General features: G+C 38.9%; 1 protein-coding gene and 1 long non-coding RNA gene across 2 annotated transcripts; both read left to right on the top strand.

Annotated features, from left to right (window-relative positions):
• Positions 1-16385: 16385 nt before the first annotated feature.
• Positions 16386-16825, top strand: LOC115173399 (uncharacterized). The gene is made up of 2 exons (XR_003871604.1): positions 16386-16491; positions 16621-16825. It is a non-coding gene; the product is annotated as an uncharacterized LOC115173399 (long non-coding RNA).
• On the top strand, positions 16825-18634 carry LOC115173144 (pheromone-regulated protein PRM7-like). Its single transcript, XM_029731077.1, has 4 exons — positions 16825-16895; positions 17035-17519; positions 17586-18266; positions 18401-18634. The coding sequence occupies exons 1-4, from the start codon at positions 16825-16827 to the stop codon at positions 18565-18567; spliced, it is 1404 nt and encodes a 467-aa protein (XP_029586937.1). The 3' UTR covers positions 18568-18634.
• The last annotated feature ends 769 nt before the right edge of the window (positions 18635-19403 follow it).

Genomic DNA, 19403 nt, shown 5'->3' with positions numbered 1-19403 from the left:
AGGGACACTGGCTGTTTGGAGAATCTCTTCCCTCTGTGCAGGGATGAGGCCTGATGCTCGGAGGATCTCCTCCCTCAGCAGGGACACTGGCCTTTGGGACAATCCCCTCCCTGTGCGCAGGGACGCTGGCCATTGGGACGATTCCATCCCTCTGCGCAGTGACACTGGCTGTTTGGAGGATCCCCTCCCTCTGTGCAGGGATGAGGCCTGATAATCGGAGGATCTCCTCCCTCTGTGCATTGATGCTGGCTACTGAGAGAATCCCCTCCCTCTCTGCAGGGACACTGGCTGTTTGGAGGATCCCCTCCCTCTGTGCAGGGACACTGGCCTTTGGGACAATCCCCTCCCTGTGCGCTGGGACGCTGGCCATTGGGACGATTCCCTCCCTCTGCGCAGTGACACTGGCTGTTTGGAGGATCCCCTCCCTCTGTGCAGGGACACTGGCTGTTTGGAGGATCCCCTCCCTCTGTGCAGGGACACTGGCTGTTTGGAGAATGCCCTCCCTCGGTGCAGGGACACTTGATGTTTGGAGTATCCCCTCCTTCTGTGCAGGGACACTGGCTGTTTGGAGGATCCCCTCCCTCTGTGCAGGGACACTGGCTGTTTGGTGAATCCCCTCCCTTGGTGCAGGGATGAGGCCTGATGCTCGGACGATCTCCTCCCTCTGCACAGCAACTTCGGCTGCTGTGATGATCTGCAGGTATAATATAGAGCATATAGTCATTCCCTAAAAAATCAACCACTTGGAATCTATAACATCATTGACACATACACTGAGTGTGTTAATTATTAAGAACACCTTCTCTTTCCGTGACATAGATTAATCAGGTGAAAGCTATAATCCCTTATTGATGTCAATTGTTAAATCTTCTTCTCAGTGTAGATGAAGGGGAGGAGACAGGTTAAAGAATGATTTTTAGACAATTGAGACATGGATTGTGTATGTGTGTCATTCAGAGGGTGAATGGACAAGACAAAAGATTTAAGTCCCTTTGAACAGAGTCTGGTAGTAGGTGCCAGGCACACCGGTTTGTGTCAAGAACTGCAATGCTGTTGGGTTTATCGCGATTGGGTTTTGCAATAGGAAGGTTTTCTTAATTTTTTGTTCACTCAGTGTAGATCAATCCCTAGCATATACTTTCATTTGTATGTAATGGATAATGTAAATACACAAATTATATTAATGTTATCTACAATATATTATAATACCGTAAGCCTCCCTGCTGCATGGGCATTTCCTCCTACAATTTTGAGCAGATTTTCTTCACTTTAGCAATATTTTGTATCTTTGTTCATTTTCACATTTACTGTGTTTGGAATGGCACTGTTACTACAGCATTTGATGTAAGTATGTAGGACAATTACCCATAATGCTCACTGACTGAACATTCAAAATTACCATGGCAATTAAAAAATTACCATGGAAACTTGGAACCTCAGAGTTAAATTGAATGTAAGTTATTAGTGTAGAGCTTCCAACTGGTTGATTCTCATACTTCACAAGTGGGAAACTTGAAATCATCATTCCATAACGAGTTAGCGAGTCAGAAATGTCAGAATTTCCTAGTTCCAACTTGAAGGGCCTTCAATGATGTAGGGCAGGTCAGTAACCAAATTATTTTACTGTGCCCAGTCGCACACAGACTTATGATCACACAAGTTGCCACCGGTGGATTCAAAATGAGTAGCCTAACAATTATTTACATGGCCCCAGGTACATTTGCAACCAAATTATTTTTCTGTGAGAAATCAATAATAGTTGCACACATAGGGTAACAGTCAGCAATTGACAGTGAGCAATGAGCAAGATAACCATAGATGGGAAGTTGACAATAGCTTATTATTAGCGTAAATACATTGTATTTCTATGGTTGCAGTCTTCTACGATTGAATTGCATTGAATTGAATTAATCAGATCCAATGATTTACCGCCCGTAGGGTGGGGTACCGCTAGTCATCATTATTATAATCACCATCTCAATCACTATCACCATACCATCATAGACTTATTCTTCTGTATCTGAGACTCATCTGACACTACCTTAGATATGGCAGTCTGCAACTCAATACACTGCCCCTGCATGGTGTTCAGCGTCCCCTGCATGTGGTTAATCGACTGCTTAACATCGTTCAGCAGGATCTGAATCTCAAGCCTACAAGAAATCAGGTGGTTCAACATACTGAGATGACGAGAGGCTTCAGACCATGCCCATTGGACCATCTTTAGGATTCTTTCTCAGTTAACATCAATCTTATTAGGAATGTCACTTTGTGCAGAAGATGTTACTATAGTGGTATTTAGAAGAAAAAAAGTGTACTTTGTCAGGCGCCAAAAGGATGACGGGATGTCTCCCTGCTCCAGTGAGCTCTGCTGGCAGGTCTTGCTCACTGTTGGAGGAACGGGAGCCAAATTATAGGAAAAATATCTATGGTTGTTCAGCAATGAAACATTCATGGCATAATGGGGATTGTCCTTCCCTGTGAAAAGAATAACAGCTGGGGTTTACTTTCTCACTTTTAGATAATGTAATACAATCTTTAAACCCATCAGAAGTGTAGTGCTTACCGCCATGAAAATATTGGCCCCAGTTATTTTGGGCTGCATTGTCCCAATGTTGACCACTAGTTCCAACTTGTGATGAGAAGGTCTTGATGAAATGATCAGGTCAACATTTTGTTAGACATTTCAGAGATAGCAATAACAATTGTACATGAGACAGTGCTTCCAGATATTGAGGTATCTTCCTTCTGAGGTATGTAAAAAAAAAAATCTGGTGTGTGAGTACTCACATGAAAGGTATCCATGATTCTAGATTAAGCCAATCATGGATGTGATTACCATCCTATGGGTCAGCAATGGAATGATTGCTACACAGCTTTCAGGCGACGTTATGTCTTGGGCCTGGATGAATCATTGAAATATAAGTAATATTGTGAATTTGTGATGCATTGTTATTGTTATTTGGAATATTCCATCAAAGTTATTTGTTTTGACAGTCAAAACAACTAACTCTTACGATTAGTCACTTGACTTGAGTAACTTGAGTTGACGGAAGTAGCAACTTTATATTCTGACCTAGACACTGACTTGTGCAATGCCTAATGCATAATCTATGCATGTTATTGGCTCATCATAGTATATATCAGAGGATCTCATAGTCCAAAAACAGCATTGGCCATTGGACTGCTCAGTCAAAACAACTAACTTTTACGATTTAGTCCCTTAACTGGAGTAACTTGAGTTCGGAACTAAAACATTAAAAGTAGGCTTTAGCTGGACGCATATCCTTACCTTGGACAAGCGTATCCAAAAGGCCTATCCAGTCGTGCGTGAAGATACCTTTAGGCAGATAAAAGCGCGGTACGGGTTGAGACACGCTCGGTAATGTGAATCTGTAACACTGATATAAAAGCACGTTTTCATTTCTAATTGACACTGTAGAATGACCTGCAAGCCAATCAGAATCTAGTTTTAAACAATACCGTGGGTTCCATGGAACGTCAAACATATTAGGCCACTTGCGTCACAGATTACAGTCACTGAACATGGGTTTAATAGCTATATTGGCTATATGTACAGTATATGCACATCGTATTGAATTGAGATTATATTTACTGCACCACTGTAATTATGTAGCCTAATCCTATGAGGATCATATGTCAAATGTCAGAATCATGGCACATGAAAACATCATTAAATTGAGGGCAGATTATAAAATTCACTGTGACATAACATCCATGTAATTTCCATTAAACCAACATTGAACCAACGTATGTGAATTGATGTATGTGCCCAGTGGGAAGTGATCAATTCGAAATGATTGAATACATACAGTATTACAAAGAAAGAGATACAAAAATTGCTTCGAAAAGCTCGAAAATGTCTCATTTCCCTAGGCCACCCAAAGCTAAAATGTATGTACGCATTACTGTACATCGTTTTGGATGAATGCATCTCCTTTCAAATCTCTGACTCTCACACATATTTAAAATCTCGCGATGTTTATTTCTGGCGCTTTCACGTTTGCGGGATTTTGTGAAGTAAATGATGCGCCGGAGCTCCATGAAATCAGGGACATGGTCAAGATGGCGACATGAGAGGGTTTAACATTTGTAGCTTTAGACTGGAGTTGCAATTTGTTTTGTTTTTTCACAAAAAATGATATCTAACCATACAATGAATCATTTTGTAATTAATCAAACCATTGACATATATTCTTGAGGATTTCCAACGAACAAGCTAGATATCGAAAAGTTTTTGTTGTTGTTTTTTTTCTCGATATAAATGTAGTTTTTAATTGAATTTGGCCACAGAATATTCAACAAAATAACTATAAGCCTAATACAAGTCACCACAAGGCAATGACAAAAACGTGCCAAGGTGATATACTTCAGCATCGGACAGCGCCCATGCACTGAAGTCTTTCAGCAATAACAATACAATACATCCAAAATGCGACAACAACAAGAAGTGCAATTATTCCATATGCATAATCAGACAACTGTGCATTGGTAATAATGTTTCGGATGAAATGGCTATAACAACGTCCAAAATTAAATTAATAATATCCAAAGTGCAGCCACAACGAGAAGTGCAATGCATTCAGCCTATGCCTGTTAACTGTGCACACACTTGTAAAACAAACAGGGTATAATCACAATCTTAGTGATTATATTTCTTTTGCAAAAATACTTGTAGGCCGACTGGCCGACAATATGCATGTGTCATCTTTTTATTTATTATTATAATTTTTTATTATGAACACAACAAATACAACCCCCCCCAGAAATATACAAACAAGAGTACAAAACCTAACAGACAGGGGTATTACATATCAAGATTCATTTTCAATTAGTTAAATATTATTTTGGTGCGTATTGCTTTTTTGGTTTTAAATTTACTGATCATTTGAAAATAATATTTCAATTCTATCTTAAATAATGTGAAAAGGGGTTTGTTATCTGCCCACTTCATTTTATGGATAAAGAATCTTCCAAGAAAGATAAACAAATTAACAATGAAAGTTAAATCAGGGTCCATATAATTTGGTTCAAAATAAAACATAATGTCAGAGTCTTTCAAATTAACATGAATAGTTGTTTCTTTTAAAATAAAATCTTCTAACTCACACCAAAATATTCTGACATAAGGGCAGTCCCAAAATAAGTGGTCAAGAGTCTCTGGGTCACAATCACAAAATACCCATTGTTTATCAATAGCTATTTTAAATCTGTGTATAATAAAGGTCTTTACAGGGTCTTTCACCTTATTAGATATACAATATTTACCAGATAACAACAAAACTTTGTTCCAGTTCACTTGTCTTAGGGCTGCAGTCCAGTACATTTTAGCAGAGGGAATAGTAACATATTGACATAGTTTCCTTATATACATGTTATTACATTTATAGTTTAAAATGACAATTCCTTCTAATTGTATTGAGGCTACAAAATCCTCAACAGTTGCACTTGGAGTATTGTTATATTCTCCTAAAAGAAGAATAGCACCTTTAGGGACAGCTCTAACAACAATTTGATACTCCTCAGGAGTGAATGTAACATTGTGTGTTCTAATAAATTCTGGATAATCATATAGTTGTCCATCATTGTTCAGTAATTGTTTAACCCAAATAATGTTGTTGTCAAACCAGTTCTGGAAAAACAAAGACTTGTTTTTGTAGTTTATGTCTTTATTATTCCAGATTGTATACCTATGAGGGGAGAAATTGTGTTTGTACATGAGGTTCCAAGTTAGAAGTACTTGTTTATGAAAGTTTGCAAGCTTAATAGGGATTTTACCCACATCAAAGTTGCATTTGAGTAAGAATTCTAGACCACCAATTTGTTGGAATATTAAATTAAGGATTATATTCCAGATGCAATCCTTATTTCTTAAATAGTTTTGCATCCATTTAATTTTAAATATTAGAGGTTTTAAAATCCAGAGCATTCAACCCTCCCTCACCTTGGGTGCTACATATTACCGCTTTTCTAAAATAATGTGGTTTATTCCTCTATATGAAGTTAAATCATTTCGTATCAACCATTTTAGTTACTGACAGAGGAACATCCAAGGCAAGGGAGGTATAAACTAATCTGGACAGACCTTCAGATTTTGATAAAAGTACGCGTCCAGAAAAAGAAAGATCTCTTAATAACCAGGAGTTCAATCTCTTTCCAATTTTCTCTACAATAGGAGAGAAATTGAAGTTGGCCCTTTCTTTCTGATCTTTGCTAACTGTAATACCAAGATATGTGATCATATCTTTTACAGGGATATTACATACTGAGTTTAAGTCACATCTTTTCAACGCAAATAATTCACATTTCCTAATATTCAGAGATAAACCTGATACATGTGTGAAGGCATTAATACACTCAATAGCTTTCTTGACTTCATTATGATCTTTCAAAAAAATGGCGGTGTCGTCAGCCAATTGTGAACATGTTATCTCTTTGTCTTGTATCTGAATACCCCTAAAACTATCCTTATTTATATGAAGTGCCATAACTTGTGTGCCCAATAAAAATAGGAAAGGAGAAATTGGGCATCCTCGTTTAATTCCACGTCTAATGTCGAATCTTTGAAGTTCCATGGGATAATTTAACAGAGCTGTTACTATTATTGTAAAGTAATTGCATTTTGAAAATATTGACCAAAACCAAAAAATCGAAAAGTCTCAAAAAGAAAATAATGTTCAACTGTATCAAATGCCTTGTAAAAGTCTACAAATAAAATAAAGCTATCTTCCATAATGTGCTCATTGTAGTCTATCAAGTCCAATACTATTAGAATATTATTACATATATGTCTGCCCTTCATAAAACCAGACTGGGTATCGTCAATGATTTGGTCAAGACCTTTTTTAAGTCTTTCTGCAAAGATGGATGCAAGTATCTTTCCATCATTGTTCATTAATGTGATTGGTCTCCAATTTTCTTACATCGTAGAATCTTTGTTTGGTTTGGGTATTACAGAAATTAGGCCCTGTGTCATAGAAACAGACAGGACCCCTAAATCAATTGCCTCCTTAAAAACATGAAATATAAATTCAATAATATCCTCCTGAAAATATTTATAGAATTCACTGATAATGCCTTCATTCCCTGGAGATTTGTTCTCTTTTAACTGATGCTGATACATTTTTTTATTTCATTAATATAAATAATTTCATCACAAGACTTTTGGAAGTCGTAATCTATGAATTTTGCAGTCTTGGACAGAGTCTAGAAAGGCAGATAGATATGTCACTAGTAGAACAGGCATTACTGGTATAAAGGTTACCATAGAATTTCAAAACATATTTTGAAATATCTTTGGGGTTTTCATTTTCTTTGCCATCTATATTGAGCTTATGAATAGATGTAAATTCAGAATTCTTTCTTTCTAAATTGTAAAAGTATTTTGTATTTTTTTCACCTTCCTCCAACCATCTCCTTCTTGATCTTACAAATGCCCCTTTTGCTCTCTCTTCATACATTCGGTCCATTTCTAGTTGTAAAGAGAATAACTGACCCTTTCCTTCTTCATCAAGGTCCTCCATAGAGATTAGAGAAAGTATTTCCTTAACAAGTTTATGTTCCCTCATTCTTTTAAGTTCAGCAATTTCTGTACTGCTCTTCATGGCTGTTTGTCTTATTTCATACTTCATTAATTCCCAATATTTCCCATAAGACTTAAATAGTTGGGCTATCCTCCAATTGTCTTGTATAATATCTTTGGCATCCATCTTGAAATTATCATCTTCCAACAGTCTACTATTGAGTTTCCAATAACTCCGATTCGGTTTAACTTCAGATCCATTAATATTTTATTTATTTATTTCACCTTTATTTAACCAGGTAGGCAAGTTGAGAACAAGTTCTCATTTACAATTGCGACCTGGCAATTAAAAGATATTGGCATTTAAAGATAAGAATATAACATGATCAGTAAGAATTGATGGTTCAATTCATACCTTGACTACAGAATTATCTAATGAATTAGAAATTAACCAGAAGTCAATTCTTGACTGTCTGGACATGTCCTTGTTACTCCAAGTGAATTCCTTTTTATCAGGATATTTAGATCTCCAAATATCGACTAATCCAAGACCAAGACCTAGGTTATTAAACTCAGGATTAACTATGCAGGATCTGTTAGGAGGGGGATATCTGTCAATCATCACATTTAGATACAGATTTAAAATCTCCACCTAAGATCATTTTGATATCCTGAAATACACCTATAACTCTATGAATTTCTTCTTCAAATTCTTGAAATAATATCCTGTTGTTTGGTTTGTTGTTGGATGCATAAATATTCCCTAATAAAAACATTTCACTGTTTAAATTCACTGTTAAAATTAACCAACGTCCAGAGTGGTGAGTCTTACTACTGATGACCTTCCCTTTAAATGCACCTCTTAAAACTGCTACACCTGCAGAGTGGTTGTTGCCATATGATAACCAGATATTGTTACCCTATTTGATTTTTCCAAAAAGATAGATCGGAAGAACAAGCATGAGTCTCTTGTAAAAAGTAAATGTCAGCATTAAACCGTTTGCAATACAGGAAAATAGCCTTACGCTTGAGTAAATGAAGAATACCCCTGACATTAATTGAACAAAGAGATAAAGACAAACTTCAACCAACAACCTTGTTATGCTAATATAAGCTTTTCCTAAGGATATGTAACTCAAAAGGATTTCCATCCCATTATTAACCTCTCCAGAAAAAAAAAAATATATATATTGGTCATAAAATTACCAAAGTATTGTTACTCCCACCAGGGGGAGACATTGTGTAGACTTTACAATAAGCAGTTATTCACCTATAGTTAGTGTTTAGTTAACCAGTTCTCAGGTCAGCCTTTTCTCATTCAAGTGTTTGTGTACATTTTTATAATAAAAGGCTGCTTTTCACCTGGTAATCAGGTGAACTGGCCTGACAGTTCTGCCCGAGTTAGACTCTGGCTCTCACTCAAATGTTCTGATTTGGCCGCATTTCTTTCCCATCGATGAGCACTCTTGCACCGATAAAAAAATGCAGTTTTCCCTGCCTTTCGAGCTGCAGCCACCATCGGCCACAGTTTCTCTCGTCACTTTGTCTGCTGAGGTCAGATCCTCCGTGAACCTCAACTTTTGTTTGATGAGGAATTCACAATTCTTTGCTCGCCTCCAAAGAACAACCCATGTAGATCTCTTGGTGAACCGGATGATGGTTGTCCTCAGTCTCTTGTCTTGGTCCTTAAGTCTTCCCAAACGACGGACGATGTCTACATTTTCCTGAAGTTTGGCTTTTGATTCGGGAATGACAGCTCCACAGATGTCAACAACTCTGCATTTGATGTCCTCACCCGCCTGCTCTGGAATTCCATGGAGCCTCAGGTTCCACCTGTGCTGGTATCTCTCCGCCTCATTCACCTTTTGCTCGAGTTCAGCCACCTTCTTTTCATTTTCCTGGCAGATAACTTCCACTTTCTTTGCTGTCAAAAGCATTATAATATTGTTTTGCATCTCAAGAAGTGACATACCCTCTTGGCCTCATCTTTTCCCCCTGGGGCTTGACTGGAGTGCCGGGGTCAGAAGGTAAAGGCCTGAGCTGGGGACTGGAGGGGCGCAAGATGTGAGTATTGTTGTCCGTGCTCACCGCATTTTCATCACCCATTGCAGTATTTCCCCCCACAGTTACATTCTGAAGAGGAGTACCCAAAATCATACTATCTTTTGTGGTTAATTGTCCATCTTACTATCTCTCCATTTCTTTCCTTTTGGTTCCAGTCGTGGCAGTTTCCATGTACGTTCGACAAGCTAGTTTTTGAGCTAGCTAGCTTATCAGGCTAGTGTTGTTTCAAACTTGGTTTTAGAGGTTAATAACTTGCAGAAAGTAATCATTTACTTTGGTAAATAAACTAAACCATATTCATACAGGGTTTTATGACTATCGAAAAGTTTCAGCGTGTGTAGTTAAGTTAGCCTGCTAACATCTTCATAGCTAGTAGCATGTAATCAGGACATGACCAAACTGTTGCTGAGATAATGGATGTTGAAACTTCCAAGGAGAAAAGAGGCATTGTTGAAACTCACTCATGCGATTCATACCCGAATACCCCAACCAAGGAGCAACTTCCAAAGAAGCTGAGAAGTGAACCATCAATGAGCCAGCTACAGGACAACATCGTCCGCATCCTCACGGCTAAAATCAAAGAGAGCGCAGATGACATGATGAATTTGGTGTAAAAGAACACTATCAGTATCGTTAACCTGAACAAATCGAATTGATTTCAGTGCTGAGGAAGTAAAAACTCTGAAGCAGCACAACGCAACATTGAACATTCAGGTTGCAAAGCAAGAGAAGAAACTCACTGAAATGGAGTCAAAGGTAAACGAGAATGACCGGTATAGTCGGAGATGGAGTCTTAGAATTGATGGAATAGCAGAAAAATCTGACGAGAACATCAAAGCAAGAGTTTAGGACATTTGCAGGGCAATAGGAGGAGCGAAATGTTGTTGCAGGTTCTCTGGATGTAGTGCACCGCCTGGGTAGGCTGAGAGATGGGGAAAACAACCAGCCACCACGACCAGTGATCATGAGATTCATCTCCAAGACAGCGAGGGATATGACATGGAAAAGTGCAAAGAAAAATGGCTATTTAAAGAACAACAACCTGAGGATCTGACAAAGAAGCTCGGAATCGTCTGTGACCGATGATTGAGAGAGCAAGGAAGGAAGGGGAAAGTGCATACTTTGGGGAGCTAAGGCTTTTGGTAATGGAAGGGAAATTCACGCTGACGCCTAGTTTGTTGACTGCTGGATTTATCAAGTGACTTGTGCAGGACTGAGTTTTATTTGCATCTGATAAAACTTTATATTTCTTGAGGAAAGAGCATTGTTTGTGTGAGCCAAACTTATTTTATATATATATATATATTTTTATGGCAGGGAAATTCGCACTGACACTTAATGTTAGCTTGATGGCTATTAGTTTTTACCAATCCATGGTACAATGTTATTTTAAATTGTAAAAGGACTGTTTTTATTTGCAACTAGTAAGAACTTTTCTTTTTGTGAGACCCTGATTCATGTGAACAAATACAAGTTTAATATTCTTCATATAGTCACTGTGATAGTAAATGTCCATTTCTGTTTTTTTCTATTAATGCCAGGGGAATCCGTAATATTTTGAAAAGGAAATATTTGTTTTTGTATTGTAAGGGTAAGAGTGCCGACTTTTATTTCGTTCAAGAAACTCATGCCTGTTCAACAGATACTACGTTTTGGAAGTGTCAATGGGGGAATGATATTTGGTTTTCATTTGGTACTAATCGGTCAGCAGGTGTCGCTATTTTAAAAGGCAACTTTAAGGGTCATATATTCAGTCATGAAGCAGGTAATACAGGGAGATGGATTATACTATTGGTAGATGTCAACCATGTTCAATTCATTGTTGTAAATACTTATGCTTCCAATAACAAGTCAAGTAACTGTATTTTATTTAGAGACATTGAGAGGAAAATAAGTAAAATTATGTCTAAATTTCCATTGGCCAAAGTAATATGGGGTGGAGATTTTAATACAGTATTACATGATAATCTAGATAGATGGCCTCCTAAGGACAGCAATTCTGTTTGTGAGATAAGGAATATATGTCTAAGGTTAGGTGTTCTAGATATTTGGAGACATAAGAACCCAGATAAGATTATGTTTACATGGAGTTCCAAAGATGTATCTATACAATCCCATATTGATTTGTGGCTGATATCAGAAGATATGGCTGACAAGGTTGATACAGTCTCGATTGAACCATCGATTTTAACAGACCACAAAGAGATCTCAATAAAGATAAATATGCATGGTTTGTCAACAAAAAAAGTTAGCAAAGGTTACTGGAAAATGAACAAGACTTTACTAGAGAATGAAGTATTTAAGAAGGAAGTAGCAGGAATTAATGATAAATACTGGAATTGTGCCTGTGTTAGGAATACGTTTGGAAGTTACTGGGAGCTAATGAAATTTGATTAAGGATTTTGGCTATTTCAATGGGGAAAGAAATTGCTCGTGCCAAGAGAGAGAAAGAATATGACATCATAAAGGGAATAATGGATTATACTAAAAAAAGTGAACTAACTAATCAGGAATTACTGGAGCTATCATCATTGCAAATGCAGTTAGACTGTATCTACGAGGAAAAGGCCCGGGGAGCGTTTGTAAGATCAAGGTGAAAATGGATGGAAGAGGGAGAGAAAAAGACAAAATATTTCTTTAATTTAGAAAAAAGCGCAGGCGAAAAGACTTCCATATGTAAATTAATGATTAATAATACTCCCAATGAAAATCCAAAAGAAATCTCTCAGCATGTTGCCCAGTTTTATCAGAATCTGTATACATCAGCCCAGCCAATTTCCAATATGGATCTTTTCTTAGACAATGTAGCAAACATTGCTAAGAAGATAGATAATGATTTCAGGGATTTTAGTGATGATGAGTTATCTGACATTGAGATGAAAGACTGTATTAAAAGCCTTAAGGACAATAGGTCCCCTGGGATTGATGGTTTAATAAGCGAGTTTTATAAAGCATTCAATGATAATTTGATTCCTTTCATTCTTGCTATGTTTCAAGAATCAATAGAAAAAGGGGAGTTACCGGCATCCTTAAAGCAAGGTGTAATTACTTTGATTCCCAAACCTAATAAGGATACTCTTTATATAGACAACTGGAGACCCATTAGCCTGTTGAATAATGATGGGAAATTATTTGCCCTTGTATTTGCTAAGTGGTTGAAACAAGGCTTGCATCATATAATTGATAAAGAACAATCTGGTTTTATGCGTGCTCGACACATTAGTAATAACATCAGGTTGATCTTAGATATGATTGACTATAATGTCCTCATCCTTGATGATAGTTTTCTTATGTTTGTTAATTTTTATAAAGCTTTTGACAATGTAGAACATGAGTTTATGTTCAAAGCAATACGTTTTTTGGGGTTTGGTGACTTTTTTGAAAGCAGTCCAAACTTTATATAGTGGTTGTACTAGCTCTGTAAAATTAGCTCACCGGACATCCCAAAGATTTGATATTGGCCGTGGCATTAGACAGGGCTGCCCAATTAGTCCATTTGTATTTTTATTGGTTACTCAAATTATGGCCTTTCATATCAAGAAAGGGAATTTAATGTGTTTCAGCACTTGGCAAGGAATTTAAACTATGTCAACTGGCTGATGATACCACCATATTTTTAAGAGACAGGAATGAGGTTTCTAAAGCAGTTTCCTGTATTTAAGACTTTTTCTTAGTTTCAGGTTTGAAAATTAAAATCAACAAGTCAGTCTTATTTCCACTCAAGGATTGTGCTTTACAGGAAGTATATGGTATCCCAATTAAAGATTAGGTTACTTATCTTAAAATTGTTATATCCAAGTATGAAAAACAAAGGAGTGAATAGAACTTTAACCCCATTATTGAGAAAACAAAGAAGAAATTCAACCTCTGGATGATGAGAGATATTTCGTTATACGGTCGGGTTTTATTATCCAAAGCTTAAGGGTTATCCAGATCGATTTATGTCTCGTTATCACTTGACTTACCCCCTAAAATTGTAAAGGACTTAGATAAGATTCTTTATCATTTTATTTGGAGGAACAAGCCTCACTATCTACGATAAGATATTCTCACTAATACCCAAGAACAAGGAGGTCTTGAGGTTTTAGATTTCAATACTCTAAATAATACTTTTAAAATAAATTGGATTCTGAAGTATGTTAAGAACCAGAACAGTATTTGGAATGTCTTCCCTAAGTACTTATTTGACTCTGTTGTTGGTTTAGAATTTTTGCTTCGATGTAATTTTGATATTGATAAAATCCCAGTAAAGTTGGCCAAATTCCATTAGCTTGGATGTTAGCGTATAAACACAATTTTTACCCACAGATACTTTTTATGGAATAAAGATATACGGTTTAAAAATGTCTTTTTCATAACTGGTTTGAGAATACAATTATTTTGGTTGGTCAGTTACTGAATAAGGATGGATATCTACTCTCATATGGGGAATTTCTTGATAAGTTTAAAATTCCAATAACCCCGAAAGAATATGCAGTTGTATTTGATGGGGGGGGGGGGGGTGTTGTCTCTTAAATTCCTCTGTGGTTGATGTAAGTAACATAGATTTACATAAATATATAATATGTCATCAACAGATTAGGAATATTGTTTGTGATAATACAATTCCCTCAGCAAGATTCTTTTGGGCAGATATCTATGGTGATATACAATGGCGGAAAGCATGGAAAGTTGCTAAGAAATATTGTATCAGTAACAAAGTAAAGGAAGTTTCATTTAAAATGTTACATAGAATTTATCCTGTGAAACATGTTTTGGAAAGATTCAAGCTGTCACGACCGTCGTATGAATAATTAGACCAAGGTGCAGTGTGAGTAGAGTTCCACATTTTAATAATAGTGAAACTTCCAAAAACAACAAAGCTATAACGATCGTGAAACACGTAGCGCACATAGGCACTCACACAAAACAATATCCCACATAGCAGGTGGGAAAAAGGACACACTAAGTATGATCCCCAATTAGAGGTAACGATTATCAGCTGCCTCCAATTGGGAACCATACACACACACAACAACATAGAAATATAATACCTAGAAACCCCCCTAGTCACGCCCTGACCTAAAACACCATAGAGAACCCCGAGGGCTCTCTATGGTCAGGGCGTGACACAAGCTGAATATAACTGTGATTTCTGTGGAATGGAGAAGGAGACCATTTTGCATTTGTCACTGGTTTTGATATGATTCATTTCAGAAATTCTGACATAGATAAATATGTAGTATATTTAATTCAACTGCTAATAATACTAGGTAAATTTCATATTCACAAATGGTCTAATTCAAAACCTAACTTTTTTCACTTTATAAATGAGTTTAAACAATATGGCAGCACTCTGACTAAAATTAAAAACAAAAAGGCAATTAAAACTTGTATTATTAATGAATATGGTTTGTTTGTTTAGGAATCCTGGCAATGTAAATAGTTTGTTAGTATGCTTGTTTGCATGTGACTATTCCTCTTTTGTTTGATGATATTTGTTAATAAAGAAAAGGAAAAAAAGAGTGCCCTGTAAAAAGTTGAAGTCATATTGAACAACTACCAGAGAGAACCTTCTCTACATAGGAATTGCATACCATATTTTTTCCATACATCAAAATAATACTTTATTGTCAATCAGCAATTACTTACTTAAGGCCTCAACAAGGCCCCAGTTAATGGTTGAAAATAACTTATGTCAGTGCCAATGATTTACACTGAGTGTATAAAACATTAAGAACACCTGCTCTTTCCAAGACATATGCTGACCAGGTGAATCCAGGTTAACGCTATAATCCCTTATAGATGTCACTAGTTAAATCCACTTAAATAAGTATAGATAAAGAGGAGGAGAAAGGTTTAAAAAAATATTGTAAGGCTTGAGATAATTGAGACATGGATTGTGAATGTGTGCCGTTCAGAGGGTGAATGGGCAAGACAAAATATTTACATGCCTTTCAACGGGGCATGGTAGTAGGTGCCGGGGTACCAGTTTGTGTCAAGAACTGCAACGCTGCTGGATTTTTTACGCTCCAAAGTCTCCCGTGTGTATCAAGAATGGTCCACCACTCAAAAGACAATTTGACACAACTGTGGGACTGTCCTCATATACACATTATGACATAATAAAGAGCTTAATCTTTCACGAAATAAAGACATAGAACCATACCCAATTATACAGGTTCTACACATTCCATTTCTCCATGGCAATAGAATGTAAACATTCTATTTTGCACCAAACATCGCCTACAACTCAATTCTAAGTGCAGCATATTGGACGACAACACAGTTATTGATCATTCGCAACTTTAAGTCATTCCTGTTATCTCTAGAGCATCCCGTATATCTATATCGCTGCATTTCTTCCCCATCTTACCATGGATAGGGTTTGGTGCATTCCGGAGTTCACTTATGGTCCCACAAAGGTAATCTTAGGAGAAATTCATTTTAGCATAGTGTAAATGCCTGTGCATAATGTGCATAACAAAGCATCATTATTTTCATTATCTTCAAAGGAATTCTGTAGAAGCAGCCTTTATTTTCAGACTCTGCAGGCCTGCTGGGAGGAAACATATTACAATAAACAGGTAAGATTCATCCCACAAAAACATAAACAACAGAAAGAGTTGTATTTCAAGACAGTTTATAGAAGTTGGTCATAAGAGTTCTTAATATCACTTGCAAATTGTCAGGCATGAGTAGTTGTGAAATGTTGCGAGAGGCCCTTCTGATAGCACATGATATGGTATTTCGTGGCATGGTCTCACACCTTACCTCAACTTGCAGAAGAAGTTCATGGTCCATTATCTGCTGCTCCAGAGTCAAGGCCAGGTCCCGCCCCATGTCACCACGGAGCACATGAGCAACTGGCTGGTGTCTCAGGGCAAAAAATCCCTTAGGGAGAGGTGAGCACCACGTCAGCACTCACCTTCACTGCCATTCCCTGCCACCAACAGCACTCCAGGTTTGGGTAAAATAAACTACAGAAAAATCAGAAGCCAGGAAAGTTGAATTGCTCTGTGTTTTATTTGAAGGGTGTGGAAGGAAACCCTGGAGGAGGGAAACGACCTCGCTCGGCTGGTAAGAGAATGAGAGTTAGAGACATACTACAAGTTAGTGAGCTCTTTACTAGCCTTTCAACAACGAGTTAGCACAGCAGGATAGATCTGTTGTGAAATTACACTAATGGGACTTCCTGTTTCATACTGCAGGCCTGGGAAGTAAACACTTGCCTAAAAATGATGGACATAGAGCACGAGGCTTTCTGCAAGCTCCGCCGCTCCATGCACTCCACCTCGCCAGCTGACATGTGAGTTCCATGTACTGCCCTGCATATGACTTGATCCATTTATCTACACATCTGGAACTACGCAGAAACAGACTAAGACAGTGTTCTCTGTGAGCACATTGCACATCATTTAGCTTTGTCTTCTTTTTGTTGATTTCAGCGATCCTAAAGTCCACAGCATCGTGGAAAGAGCTGTGAGGAGCATTCTGGGCGAGCAGTCCAATGAGCCCCGTAGCAACCTGCTCAGCCCATCTCAGGTGGTGGTGGAGGTGGTGCCCAGGCTCCTCCTGGCGCTGTGGCTTCAGCCAGAGGAAGGCCATTCAGAGCACCCAATCCTAATAAGCGGGATGGCCGTGGGCATGGTGGCGGCCGTAGTGGAGAAGCTCTCCTGCATGTTAAAGGACCCTTCCCCTCACATCCCTTTCTCCCTGGCTGCTGCTTTTGACTCTGTGCGATCGATCCTCGGGAGAATCAGTCAGTCCTTCTCCACCGATGACCTCCAGAGCCCTTTTTATATGAGCTCTGTCTGTGCCTTTGTGGTGAACGAGGTTCAGAGCCGCTTCCAGCCCCCCACAGCCACCCTACCAGCCCCCCCTGTCCTCCCGGTGGCCGTCTCCACCCCACGACCAGCTGACATCCAAGCAGGTGAGTAGCAATGATAGAGAGCACTCTGACAGATGCCTGTTCTGATGACATCTTGGTGCCTTGTAGTAGTAGAGCTCATCAGGATTGTTGTTGTCACCCATGACACAGACCCAGCATCTTCCCACCTGGAGGTTGTGAAAGTCACCCCTAACACAGAGGCAGACGTGTGTTCGTCACACCTGGAGGTTGTGGATATCACCCCTAAGACAGAGGCAGACCCGGCATCTTCCCACCTGGAGGTTCAAGACATCACCCCAAAAACAGAGGCAGGCCCGGCATCTTCCCACCTGGAGGTTCAAGACATCACCCCAAAAACAGAGGCAGACCCGGCTTCTTCCCACCTGAATGTTGTGGACATCACCCCTAACACAGAGGCAGACCCGGCTTCTTCCCACCTGGAGGTTGTGGACATCACCCTTAATACAGAGGCAGATCCGGCTTCTTCCCACCTGAATGTTGTGGACATCACCCTTAATACAGAGGCAGGCCCGGCTTCTTCCCACCTGGAGGTTCAAGACATCACCCCAAAAACAGAGACAGACCCGGCTTCTTCCCACCTGAATGTTGTGGACATCACCCTTAATACAGAGGCAGACCCGGCTTCTTCCCACCTAAATATTGTGGACATCACCCCTAATACAGAGGCAGAGCCCATCTCTTCCCTCTTGGAGGTTGTGGACATCACACCTGAAGAAAGGACTCTCACGATGGCCGTCTTCACCACTCTGCCAGCTGACATCCAAGCAGGTGAGTAACACTTTGAGAGCACTCTGACAGGTGCCGTTTGTCATGACATCTTAGTAGAACCTTTCAACTGGCCAGTGTTTAGAACCTACGGCTTGCATTTGTTTACATTCTGGTCCTCTTTTTTCCCTTTCCAGAGGATGTTGCTGTGGTCATCCCGGATGTCACCCCACACGTCACCAAGGACGTGACACTGGATGTTCCATGCAGAGCTAGGAAAGGGGCAGTCCGGCGATTATTTTGCAGGCTTTGGAGGGCAGTGTCCTGCTGCGCCTGCTACAAGGAAGAGGAGGAACAATATTAATTATTCATCAGACATTCAGAAATGGGATTGAACCATAGACCATTAAATTATTTGCATTATAATTGAACTCAATTCTGCTTTTCTTCTGTTTACTACTTAATTTCAGAACTTTTCTATAAACTTTCACTTTGCAAGTGTGGAGTAGGTTGTGTAAATACGTGGGAAACATCCCAATTGTAATGCTTTTAATCTTTTACTTAGTACATTTAAAAAAGATTATTTGACAACAACAAACGAAGGGAAAGGAAAATGGCAGACGGAAGGGAGGGTGGTGTGGCAGGTGCCGCTTCTCCTACGAATGCTGTTATTTTATCTAAAACATCAGGTGTACGCCGACCCCTGCTAAGTAACTCATGCAAAGATTTAAAGCGCAATGATGTGTTTTATCTCCAGTACATTGTCATGATTGTCAGTTATGTAGCTGCTCTACTGATAATCTCAGTGCGTCCTTGCTGGGATGACAATCAATCTACTGCCGGAGAATATCAACACCAAACACATTAGTTCACCGTTCCATGGGAGCGGACAGTACACAGCATACCATAATGTTCTGAATAATGGCCAAGTCTACCTCGCTCCCTATTCCACTGACCTGCTTAGGCGTAACAAACACAAGTCCAACATTTATCGGAAACTGTTAAACTACCTGTTCACTATCCTCCTGCTCTCCTGAGATGTGCAACTCAATCCTGGGCCTAACATCACCGAGCCAGCGATACTCACTGAAATGGATGGCCTCGTCCACTGATCGTCGCCGCTGCGGAAGTGGGTGAGTGCTATTTATTGCCATACCTCCTCATGCCATTTGCACACACTGTATATAGACTTTCTTTTTT

Source organism: Salmo trutta, chromosome 34, assembly GCF_901001165.1.
Source record: "Salmo trutta chromosome 34, fSalTru1.1, whole genome shotgun sequence".
Taxonomy (NCBI): domain Eukaryota; kingdom Metazoa; phylum Chordata; class Actinopteri; order Salmoniformes; family Salmonidae; genus Salmo; species Salmo trutta.
The sequence above is the reverse complement of the archived record's forward strand: the minus strand, read 5'-3'. Positions and strand labels throughout refer to the sequence as shown.

What these genes read in the sequence shown, in the direction of transcription:
- LOC115173144 (XM_029731077.1), top strand. Translation starts at nt 16,825, where the DNA reads ATGATGGACATAGAGCACGAGGCTTTCTGCAAGCTCCGCCGCTCCATG. An exon ending in TCCACCTCGCCAGCTGACAT is followed by an intron (nt 16,896 to 17,034) that starts GTGAGTTCCATG and finishes TGTTGATTTCAG; the next exon opens with CGATCCTAAAGTCCACAGCA. An exon ending in ACCAGCTGACATCCAAGCAG is followed by an intron (nt 17,520 to 17,585) that starts GTGAGTAGCAAT and finishes GGTGCCTTGTAG; the next exon opens with TAGTAGAGCTCATCAGGATT.